The sequence below is a fragment of the Schistocerca serialis genome, chromosome 10, assembly GCF_023864345.2.
Source record: "Schistocerca serialis cubense isolate TAMUIC-IGC-003099 chromosome 10, iqSchSeri2.2, whole genome shotgun sequence".
Classification (NCBI taxonomy): domain Eukaryota; kingdom Metazoa; phylum Arthropoda; class Insecta; order Orthoptera; family Acrididae; genus Schistocerca; species Schistocerca serialis.
The window spans coordinates 236,168,605-236,181,295 of NC_064647.1; the positions used below are offsets into that span (position 1 = coordinate 236,168,605).

Below are 12,691 nucleotides of genomic sequence, written 5' to 3' on the forward strand. Positions count from 1 at the left end.
TCCTACTGTAGCATCTACGGGGTGGATTCACCTGCCCCTCTTCCTTCCCCACAGTAGCCCCTTCACCTCGCTAGGTCACCAGCATGTGTTGCAGGTCTGTGTGGTGGGCCTGTTATGTACCCATCTGGCAGAGCTCACAGATAGCACAGGGATCGTACCTCTGATAACTGAACTGTTGCCTCCCCCGTGTAAGCGTAGGAGTGGTTGCTTGTCATTCTGGAGCTTCAGAACTCCCGGTGGCGGCTGCCATGCCAGACAGCCTTTGCTGTGGCAGGATGGTGGCCATGAGGAAAGCCTCCGATTGGAATGGGCAGTATCAGAGATGATTCTCTGTACACAAATATATTAAGCTCCAAAAAACTGGCTGTTCGTCTACTGCTGTCTCTTTGGATGGTAATGGATCATTTAATGCTGCTTCTTATGACCCTGTGGCCTTGCCTTTCCTGGCTACACCCTAGACTCGCCGGCTTGGGGTGAAGCTCTTTCCTCACCACCTGGTCTCCACATTTCTGACATCTTCGAAAATGCCATTTTTTACTTTGTTATGATGGTCTGATAATGGGTCTCAGCCCTGAAACTAGTCATCGAATGAATAAAAAGTAAAAAACTTGCAACTTGGATTGGTTTTTCGTTCTATTGATTAACAGAAGTTGCTATCCCGAGCTACTCCAGGATGGTGGAAGTTTGTCATCACTGATGTTTTTCAGAATCCACATGCAATAACCTACATCTTTCTGACTGTCATTCTACCATAATTGCTGCACGACCCTCATACAGTATGGCTTCAGATAGACTTTTCAATATCCGCTGGCAACTCCCACTACTTGCGTGCGCCTGTTGGGCCAGTTTATGTGTAGACTTGTTTGGGCTCTGAATAATTCTTCATCAAATGTCCGCAGTAGCTTCTGATGTGCGAACTGAAGGAATTCTTTGTCGCTTTACTTTTTGCACAGATCCGTAGGTGCGCCAGTTTTTATACAGACTCTGTATTGCTCTCTTTGCTGGTAGTCGTCTATTCAGATACTTGACGACAAAAACTTCACGAGTTTCCTTAATCGAACCTATTTTCACATGTGCTTCTACAATTTCGATTCTTTTGTTATTGAGAAAGTCATTTTGCAGACAGCAAAGAGAAATGTCCAACTTCTCTGATAAAATAAATTGAATGCTGACAGAAGAATGCTAAAAATCGATTACTGCATAAAAGAAGAACAGCAGCCAATTTTTTGTTGCTGTTTACTCTATTTCATAAGTCAAAATATTTCATTCACATTCAAAGGAGAGCCAGACTATTTTTAAGTGGATTATTGCATATTTGAACTATGGAGGAGGGAAAAATAATGAAAGGAATGACTGAAACGAGACTCGAATTAGCAATCTAGCAATTACGAGTCTCAAGTGCTGCTGACATCTCCCCTCTACCCCCCTGTGCCCCCCTCTCCCCCATGGAAATGCCTATAGAAGAATAAACATACACTTTGTTTGAAAGTTTGCATCAGCTGGGAACCTAATCTGTACTACCCTTGTAGCTACATCGACATGCTTATCAGGATTAAGATTTGAGTACTGAACTTCGTTTACCATACATATAAAGAATTTAAAAAACCCAATTGCCAGGTGGTCGCCTTGTCAGTACCAAAACTGGTTTTGTGAGGGGTAGCTTCTAGCTTCTGTGAACTAATCTGACATAGCCCGATATTATTTTTTGATACTTTGTAAGAATCGTACTGAAGCAATTAATTCATCACAGGTGAACTACTAGATCAAAATATCTCAATAAAAATGACTTATTTAATGTAAATACAATCTTTTAATTACTGTAAATAATCAAAACACTGATAAGAGGGTGTCAATAACTGTGAAGTAACTTGCTCTGACAATACAAATTCCAGATTTCTAGCTGAATAATCAGATGCAGAGAATACAGGCGGAGGCAAAAGTTTGATATTCCAAGAAAGCAGCATGTTTGACTGTGTGCTGTGCAGAATGAGCTGAACTATTGTTGTGGGACAGAAACACACTTTTTGCAATAGTTCATTTTTACAGCCTCCTGTAATCTCATCAAGAGATTTCTGTAGTATGATCCTGTGATGGACTCCCCCTTACGAGCATAATATGTTAGCATCACTCTGTGGCAGTACCAAAAACACTTACTACTATCTTGCCTGATAGTTGTGTTTTTGTCTTTTCCAGCAATCTTGAATCCATGTGTTTCCATAGCTCGCTTTGCTCATTAGGTTGGGGTTCGTAAAGGTGTACCCAGCACTCGTACATAGAGGTTTGACGGCTAAGAAGTCACCTCAACTGGCCCATCGTAGCTGCAATATTTCCACCACTATCACCACGGATTTGATATGCTGTCCTCAAACACTGGGGCCTCCACTTCTCTGGCCATTCTCAATTCTTCACAGAGAGATGGTCTGCCACTTGGTTCTTCATCAGCCAGACTTTGCTGACCACTCTGGAAGTGTTTGTGGCACCTAACCACTGTGTCATGATGGTACATGGTTGCCCTATTCTTCGACCAACTCTGTATATATTGTTGCAACGTTGTTCCCTTAAAATCCAGAAAACGAATTATTACATTTTACTCCATTTTCCCAGTGGATTAGTACCACTTTGTTTTGGCTCACGTATCAGTGTCCAGGTATATTGTGGTGCGGAGGTTTCACTGTGTACTTGTATCAAAAACATTTACCTGCAAGCAAACAAAACATTAAGTGACTTAAGGTTGGGGATGGAAGGAAGGGACTGGGTAGTGCTGACTGTTGGCTGCATGTGGCTAAATGCACTCAGCAAGGCTATGGATAAACCTGCAACACAGAGAGCATGTGAACTAATTGAGATTATTTCACAGCTAGTCCCTACCATCTGACCCTCTGAAACATCAGTCACAAAGTTATATTGGATCTAATGGCAACAAATAGACCAGACCTCTTTGAGGGTGTCCACACTGAAATGTATTAGTGACCAAAACACGGTTGTGGCAACAGTGATTACCAGAGTACAAAGGACAACTAAACCAAGTAGAATATATGTTCAGTAAACTAGGCAAAAGCCAGTAGTGTTGTGTCTCAATGAGGAACTTCAAACTTTCAGCACAGGGCAGGAGCACGTAGTGGAAATATGGTTCAAGTTTAAAAGAATAGTGGACCATGTACTGAGTAGGTATATATCCAGTAGAACAGTTCGAACCTCCGTGGTATACAGTCAGTGTAAAGAAACTTCTGAAGAAAAAGAGATTACTGTGTAATAGGTGTAAAATAAAACGTAGGGCTACATGTAGAGAGCTGCTGAATGAAATGTGTTTGTCTGTGTAGACAGAAATATGTCATGCCTCCAATGACTACTATAGCAGAATACTGTCAAATGAAATTTCATAGAACATGCAGAAACTCTGGTCATATGTAAAGGCTGTTAGTGGCATCAAAGTTGGTGTCCAGTCCCTAGCGAATGAGACAGGAACTGAAACTGAGGGTAGCAAAGCAAGAGCTGAAATGTTTAACTCCATTTTCAAATGTTCCTTTAAAAAGGAAAATTCAGGAGCAGGCGCAGCTCGTAATTAAAGGCTCTGAGGCGGAGCCGCCCCAAAATATATGTTAAAGAAAATTTCGCAACAACGTATTACATAATTTAAATTATCAGGACAAATTTCCCATTCCGATTAAAATAACGACGGTCAACGTTTTTGGAACTCTTTGTATCGATAGATGTTTTCCGTACGGTTAGTAGTGTTTAGGCTGCGCCTTGGAACGTCCGTAAGCTGCATGTAGTAGCGGTTTGGGGGCGTGGCTTCTACATAGTACTGCTCTTTATGGGCAACCCGAAGGCTCAGAGCTTGCAGCCTAAGGGTGTCATACCAACCACCACACATTTTTCACATTCCGTTATCTATGTAATAAAGGAATGTAGAGTGGCCGAAACTTCACTATCCAATCTCTATCTGTGCACATCTCTACTACACTTCGATGCGTCAATAATCGACGTTTAGTATTATTGTTTTGATAATGTTTTACATAGTTGTTTTGTTTCTGCCATTGGCTATTTCATCCACATTTAGAATAAGTTTGCAAATATCCCGCCAGAGTGCACTAGACTACAGTAACATGACAGTACTACCATCTAGCGAGAGTTTCATAAGTGATTAGAGGACAAAGCGCATGGAATTTGTCCCATTACTTTACTTTCCTTGCTTGCTGATGTTGACTGCTTTTGTTGATAACGTGTGACATTAGCAAGTTTCTTTTTCGGAGTGTATTTTTCAAGATTTTAGTGAGTTTTACTTGCACAAGAGCTGTGACGTCACCAAAACATCACAGTATCGTCATGCGAACTCGTAAACTTCGAGCTTTGGAGGTAAACCACAATAAATGTCTTAAGTTTAGAACTGAAAACACCAAAAATATTAAGCAGCTGCGAAGTTAACATTCATCGCATTAAAGATCTCTCCGAAACGCGTCTTTTCATATGATTTGCTGCAGAGTGTCAGAAAATGTGATGATGACATATAAAAACACTAACCACAGATTTTAACTCAAAGTTACCTTCTAATGACATTTAATACCTGATTATAGAAGATGCAGTACATAAAATTATGGGTAGAGAGTGATCTGCCCACCCCCCTCCCCATGAATTCTTAGTTGTTTGTCAGAAATCTGTAGCGTCACCCGAGGTCTATGTTGGCTCCGATCGATAAATACTGCTGCCTTCCCCAGTATAGAAACCACGACCCGCGCCTGGTCAGGAGAATTGCCCAATTTAATCATCATGCCACTTAAAAGATCAATGAAGTAAGTATTAGTGTCACTGGAGTTGAGAAACATCTGAAATAGTTAAAATTGAACAAACCTTCAGTCCTGGTGGAATCCCTGTCAGATTATACACTGAATTTGTAGCTGAGTGAACCCTCTTCTAACTACAATCTATCGTAGATCCCTCAAACAAAAAACCGCAGCCTGTTTTGGAAAAAAGCACAGGACATGCTAGTCTACAAGAAGCGTAGCAGAGGTGATCCGTAAAACTACCATCCAATATCCTTGACACTGATTTGTTGTAGAATATTATTACGCATTCTGAACTCAAACATAATGAGGTATCTTGAAGCAGAATGAGCTCCTCAGTGCCAACCAGCATGGATACCGAAAACAAAAACCAAACTCACACTTTTCTCGTTTGGCATACAGAAAGCTTTGGATCAAGGCAGTCAGGTAGATGCTATATTCCTCGATTTCCGAAAAGCATTTTGTTCAGTACCACACCTATACTTATTGTCAAAAGTATGATCAAATAGGGTATCAAGTGAAATTCGTGACAGGCTTGAGGACTTTTTGGTAGGGAGGACACAGCATGTTATTTTGGATGGAGAGTCATTGTCAGATGTAGAAGTAACTCAGTTGTGTCCCAGGGAAGAGTGTTGGGACCCTTGTTCCTCATGTTGTATATTAATGATCTTGCAGATAATATTAGTAGGAACCTGAGACTTTATGCAGATGATGCAACTATCTATACTGGAGTAATATATGAAAGAAGCTGCAAAATATTCAGTCAGATCTTGATAACATTTCAAAGTGCTGCAAAGAGTGGCAACTGCTTTAAATGTTCAGCAATGTAAAATTGTGCGTTAAAATAGTAGACTTCAGTTTATTGGTAGACCACTGCGCAAGTGCAAATCACGTGTGCAACTAGCTCTAGAATATTTCTCCAAGTGTGTGGAACCCATACCAAGTAGGACTAACAGGGGATATTAAAGATATACAGAGAAAAGCAGCAAGAATGATCACTGATTTGTTTGATCTGTGGGAGAGTGTCACAGAGATACCGAAGGAACCGAACAGGAAGGCTCTTGAAGATGATACAAACTACCCGTAGAAAATGTATTAACGAAATTTTGAGAACCAGTTTTAAATGATAACTCCAGGAATATACTACCATCCCCTATGTATTGCTCACAAGGGGATCGTCAGGATAAGGTCAGAATAATTACAGCTTACACAGAGGCATTCAGACAGTCATTCTTCCAATGCTCCATATGTGAAGGGAACTGGAAGAAACCCTAGTCACTGGTACAATGGGACGTACCCTCTGCCATGCATTTCACAGTGGTTTGCAGAGTATAAATGTAGATGTACAAAAGTTTTTTGAATTGCAGTATAACCTTTAACATATTCTTGATGCTCTGATTTCAGATTTCCTGATAACAAGCTATTTGTTTGAAACGTACAGTGATTTGACACCTGGGCAGCTCACTGACCTGCGATCGGCCCTTGTTAACAACAATACGTTTGCAGCCTACACTGTGAAGTACAGCATTCACAAGTATTGCAGGTATTCATCTCTGGAGCTGTTCCATAAAGTGGACGCCTTTGTAAGGTACCAGGAGGCACACGACCATAAAGTCACTGATGAGGTACAGTTAATTTTATTCACCTTATTCAAAAATTACAGAACAACATTAGCTGTAAATATTCTCAAGTACTTATTTACACTTTTATTGATCTCTGTCTTGTCCCTAGGAAAAAAAGTCCAATAAATTGTAGAAACCTTGCGTGCTTCGGTACACTCGGTCAGTTGTAGTGATTGTAATGACAGACAGCCCGTGACAGCTCTGCATTTGGTATTCTGAATTTTTTTGTCAAATGGTCGATTAATGATTTTTTGTCATTCAGCTCTTCCTTATCCCCATTTGTTTATTGAAAAATGCGTAACATACTACAGCACCAAAAAACATTGTAAAAATGAAGTACGTGTGGTTGACTTGTGCAGAAAAGAAGCAGGCTATTCAAAGTGTGGAGTGTGGAGTAGAAAAAAGAAAAACATAGGATGCAGCAAAAACTTCAAGATTCCGCCATCCATGCTGCCAACAATCCTGCAACAGAAAAATTAAATTGCTGGAAGTTATTGTACAGAGGGCGGAAGTGAATCCAGTAAAATGAGTTCCGCGTCTCAAAGAATGAATATTGAGTCATTCGCTGTTAGTCTCCGGATTAAGGATTTCGCCTCTGACATCATTTGTAAGAAGGAATGTGGACAAAGTGTGAATGTTTGTCACACAGCTTGTTTTTTACGGATAAATTACCTAGGAAGCCCACTGGCAGTTTATGATCCATGTCCGACATAAAAGGAGAAGTAACAGTTGATTCCATCTGTGACTCCAAAAGAGGCAAACTTGTCAGTGGAAGTGCTACAAGTGAACATTGTTATAATGGAAGTAGATAGTAATGTACTTTCTGCTTTGGTCACAACAGAAATAGAAAACACACTTCACCAAGCACTCAGAAGGTCAGTGAGCAGGAAAAGGTCATGGATTTCTTTACAACATGAAATTGAAGTTTCCATAATAATGAATTAAATTAAATCCTTAAAAATTAATTTCTGATAGCTACTTTCTGCTTCCCTTTATAAAGCAATACAAATAATATTGCAACTGCAGTTATATTTTTTAACTTTGTTTCTTTAGGGCACACCCGTATGTCAATAATTTCTTATTTCACTATGATCAGTCAGACTTTCATTAAATCAAACTCTCCCTCAAATTTTTTCTGAGGTCCTTATCAGCTTTATATTATCAAGAATCAAGTCTAATTAATTTTTGTCTTGTGAGATTGTTATCATAAAGTAACTATTGTTGTAAGAGATGATAGTTTGCTAGTGAACAAGCAAAACATTTCTGGCCAAAAGTTACATAGTAAAAGTCATCTTCACTAATCAGTGAATGAATGCAAACAATGTGTGGGGCAGGAAGGGTGAGGGTTCACGTCATCCAAATTAGGTAGTAGGCTAAAAACATTCTCCAACTTACGTTTGTGCCTAGTGGTGTTCCATATAGTGTATGCTTAGGCTAATTAATTCAGATTGTATTTTATTAACTGCATCAAACATCGTAAGAGTTCGAGAAAATTCCACAAATTAGAATATATTTCTTTTTTGTAGTAGGGATGTAAAAAAATTTGTTGTATTGCTCTTCTTCTCATTTTTGAACTTTTTTTGTCATTAATAGTAGGTTTTTTCAACAATTCAAGGAAAGAAACATCCTACTGCTTCAATATTTATTTATTCTCTTTATGAAAACATTTTTAATTAATAAGTCACAGATAACTGTCATTCAGTGATTATCAGTTAGAACTTCTTTTACTTTGATTTTTTGAATAATTTCATGCCCGAGAAGCAACTTAATAATTATTTCATTTTAAGTGTAATAAAAAAACCGCTGAATTCTATATTAGCTTTTCAATAAATCTCCTTGTATCATAGTTTATTGAATACATGATACATCTCTTGACTATTCTACGTACAATACATACAAGATTTTTTTTAAACAATGTGAACAAACTATGTTTGTCACAATCTTGACAGTACAGGTCCCATCTTCTTGCTGTCATCGCCTATCACCCAAAGCATCATGGTGACCCTGAGTGCAAAAAACCATGTGTTGGTACAGAGGTTCTCTGTGTCACGTTGTCACTTTATTGTAGACTCCATTTGAAACAGAAAGGAAACAAAATTATGTGTTTATATTGAAGTAAAATGCATGTAAATTCAGTGAAATATAAATTAATAAATGCTCATGTTGTGTTGCTCAGGTGGGAAACACGAGAGTGTTACTGTCAGCGATTGTAACACTACAGTCCCTGGAGATAAAAAGGATATAGCCCTTTATCATATAGCAAAATACTTGCCCCTTGGTGTACTACAAATTGTTGGTAACATGGATACGGTATCATAAGTAGTTCCAGCCTGCGTGACTTGTCTCATATTGAGGCACATTATGGAAAATTTTCTATAATAGCCATAAAATTTCAGTTAGGGGACACCTCTAAAATGACAAGTAATGGCTTTAGTTTACTAAAACTCATTCTCAACTCCAAGATTAAAATAATAAATAGGTAAAATATTGCTTCACATAGTTTAGTAGTAGACTGGTATTGAATGCTTCATTAATCATTAACATATCAGTTACATTCTAGTCTACAACTACTTTAAGTTAATGTAGGTGGAGTGTGTACCACAAATGACTGCTACTGACAGGCAATTGTGGTAATTTTAATTGGCAATGTTTGTGACTCTAATAAAGTTTGCTCCCGTGATTGATTACTGACACAGATGGCGTTTTGCAACCAGCAGTCTCTGCAGTAACTTTTGCCAATGCGTGTTGCAGGTTCTCCTGCTCTTGGAGGAGGATGACACTCTGGCAGAAGCTGTCGATGTCCCTAAAGTACTCGGTGACCTGTTTGAATCTGTGGCTGGTGCAATATTTCTGGACAGTGGCAAATGTCTGCAGACAGTGTGGAATGTTTATTACAAGCTCATGGAGAATGAAATAAGTAAGTACACTTCAGAGGAATGTCTTTGATGTTTGTATTTTTTTTTTAAATTTATGAATTTGATGCAAGAACTTTATATAACACTAGCTAGATAGTAAAACAGAGTGTAGCAAGGATCTGACCTGGTGCCTGGTGGACTTGAGAAAGAGGGTGGAGGTGCGGGGGTAGTGTTCATATTAGTGGGAAGAGTCTGAGAAAACAAAGCACAGTGTCTTTCAAAACTATTGAAACGCCCTTATTTGAGACTGTATAGTTTGTATGTGATTTGTCCATTTTTTGACTGTGCTAATAACGCAAGGAAAAATGATGCAAATGCTACGGCAGCTTTTAGATCGCAAGGCCATCTGGCATTTTCTGTTGAAAAGAGAAAAGTTCCAAATGTCGAAAAAACTGCTCATTGCTTTTGGTGTGTATGCTCCATTAGTAAGACACAGGTGTCCACCCTGAGTCTCAGTAGAATCGTATACAATTGTGACGTAATAGAATGTAATTTGAATGCACAATAATGACTGCTCCACTTATGTGTTACTTACTTGATATAATTAAGTAGAAATGACACAAGAATTTAAGAAGTTTTTGATTAAATGTGCCATTCTATGCTACTTTTGGATGGAAGCATTCATTGAATTATTCATTGTAATAAAAATTGTTAAATGGTAACTGAAAGATAGAGAAAACAAAGAATAAATAATATGATTATTTAGTTATTGGTATTTGTTTAATCTGTTTGATAACTCATCACTGTTGCCATAACTTTTTTTACAGAAATTTTTGCAGAAACCATTCCAAAATCAGCCGTTCGTCAACTGTACGAAAAATGTAAAGTACGCCCAGAATTCAGGTATGTGTACTTGAAACTTGCATGTTAGTTTCATCTCATCCTCCAGTTTATTTGAAGAACAATACTTAGTTTAAAGTAAATAATGTTTTAGTTGGTGAGATCTATTATATAGGGAACTGTGGCAGTCACTGTTGGACAATAATGAAGAAAACAAACCATCTCACAGTGTCACAAGACGCTCAAAAAGTTGAAAGAAACAGACCTAGTAACTTTCGTTTCTTTCTCCTAAAAAAACAATGCTCGCTGTTTACTGCACACGTCTAAAAAAAAAAATTCTATTTTGATCTTAGATGTGTTGCCCGAGAACATTTATGTTGTAGAACAGTATTGAGTGAGAACATGCAGTCAGATCTGTCTGGAGGTCAAGAGGTTTCTAAGTGCAGGGCAGACAGAACTGATCTTAATGGCGAGGCTATGCCTTAAAAATCATACGAAGCATAATAGTTTTATAATTGTAAAATCATTGACTGGAATCTCAGTATAGTGGTGCGCACATAAGAAGATGGGTGGTGATGTGATGCACATTGGCAAGGGGCAGTGTACTGTGTGATTCTCCAGCTAATAGTGTCTTTCTGTCACTTCTGCCTTCAGGATGCTCGTAGAATATTTACTACTGGTTTTCGTGGTGGTTTAGTTATGATGAGGGTACTTAGACAGACAGAGAGCACACTGGAGGTGCTGCAAAGTGTCCTCCACCTCGTACGCCATCCACCCCTTACTGCGGCGGGTCCAAGAAAGCTGTCACTTGCTCACTCTTGATGGAGCCACTGTGCTGTTTATGGGGGTTCCTGACAAGAAATGAGGCTGCTGACACTGCTGCCAAGGTTGCAACCCTCTTACCTCAGCCCACTAATTCTTATATTCCCTCTGTGACGATCTCTGTGTTGCTGTCGGTCAGGAGGTGGTGTCACTTTGGCATCGCCACGACTCCTCCCTTCACGGGAATAAGCTCCGGGTTATTAAGCCTCTCCCAGCGGCTCGGATGATCTCCTCTCGGCCAGCCCACCGGGAGGAGATAATTTTAACAGGGTTGCATATTGGGCACTGCCTTTTTCGCCATCGTCATTTGTTAAGTCGTGCTCCCCCACCACTTTGTAACGTTGCACCCAAATTTTAACTGTCTGCCATTTCCTGACGGAATGTCATGTTAACTGTTTACATTCACACTCGGGTTTGCTGTCTGAGTTATCGGCTGTTGTAGCTAATGGTGCGTGGGCTGTAGATCGCGTTTTGGCAAAGGCCATTTAAATTTTAGTTCTGGACCTCAGCTTCTTTGTAGACCTTTCTCCACATCCCTGTTTTTAGCTGTCTTCTCTTATGTCGATTGGGATTGACGTGTAGTCATTTTTTAACTCCTCTCTGTCTTCGTGTTTATGGTTTTTACTTGGGCAGATATGAGCCTAGCTGTTTTTGTGCCCTAATAGAAAGCAAACAAACATATCCTCCACCTCTTCTTCATTATGCAAATGCTTTCTGATGTAAGCACAACTATGATAGCAATTATTTAAATTACGTATTTATTGACAAATATAAATGTTAGTTAATTATCAAATAATTAATGACTTTTTTCCATAAAAATAACTTATTTTTTTACTACTGGCCATATGAAAATAAATTAAAATTTGATACAGGCATGCGAAATGCTATTTTGTTAAATTAAAAAATATATACTTCACTAATACTGTTCAGTTTGTAGAAACAGAAAAAGTATTTTATGTGCTATTTTATGTTTCACATTTTTGTACCAAATTTTAATTTGTAGCAAACTTACATTTTTGTGCAAATGGTAATTAAGAAATGATGTTCTTTTATTACAAATTATGATTCAGTATTTGTTAAATGACATTTCCATTTATTAATTCAGCATCACATACCCACCAAAGAAGCAGGTTTTGTTGAATGAAAAAGAACTCATGAACAAATCCCCAACCTACAACAAAAAGTGAGAAATCACAAGAGTTTCTTGCAGAATTTTAGCACTGATCAGAACTCCATGTAATAATTACTTCACCGCTGTGAAGCAAGTGCTGGTACATGCGAATTCCTCAGAGTATCAAAAGATGTCAGACAGAAATGTATCCTATCCATGAATTGTAAAACATCCGTGCCAAACATCATTAGGAAAGCTGTTGACAGTTGGACAAGAGCATCTCAGTAGTGTGTGGAAGGACCATTAACAACCTCCAATTTGCTGATGACACTGTGCTTTTAGCCAGCATCAAAGATGTACTTGCTAAGCTGCTGACAAAAGTAAAAGACATTAGTAAATCATATTGATTGGACATCAATCTCAACAAGTCCAAAACTCTTGATAATTGAGCAAGGAGCACAGATCCAAATCACAGGTTGATTAAAGGAACAGGAAGTTGTGCATTTTTTCATCTGCCTCAACCATCTGCAATCTGAGGAGTTGTGAAGATGAGCAGACAGATCACAGGAGGGCGAATGAGTATAAAAAAAAGCTCACCAAGCTCTGGCAGAACAGAATGATAACGAACAGCACAAAGATCCAGCTTCTCAAAACACTCGC

General features: G+C 38.8%; 1 protein-coding gene across 2 annotated transcripts in view; it reads left to right on the forward strand.

Annotated features, from left to right (window-relative positions):
* LOC126424857 (endoribonuclease Dicer-like) overlaps positions 1-12,691 on the forward strand; it is a 308,787-nt gene that overhangs the window by 292,331 nt on the left and 3,765 nt on the right. For both annotated transcript variants that reach the window (XM_050087670.1, XM_050087671.1), the window contains exons 23-25: positions 6,186-6,406; positions 9,155-9,320; positions 10,086-10,161. In XM_050087670.1, coding sequence (XP_049943627.1) covers positions 6,186-6,406; positions 9,155-9,320; positions 10,086-10,161 — 463 coding nt within the window. The remainder of the gene's footprint in view (positions 1-6,185; positions 6,407-9,154; positions 9,321-10,085; positions 10,162-12,691) is intronic.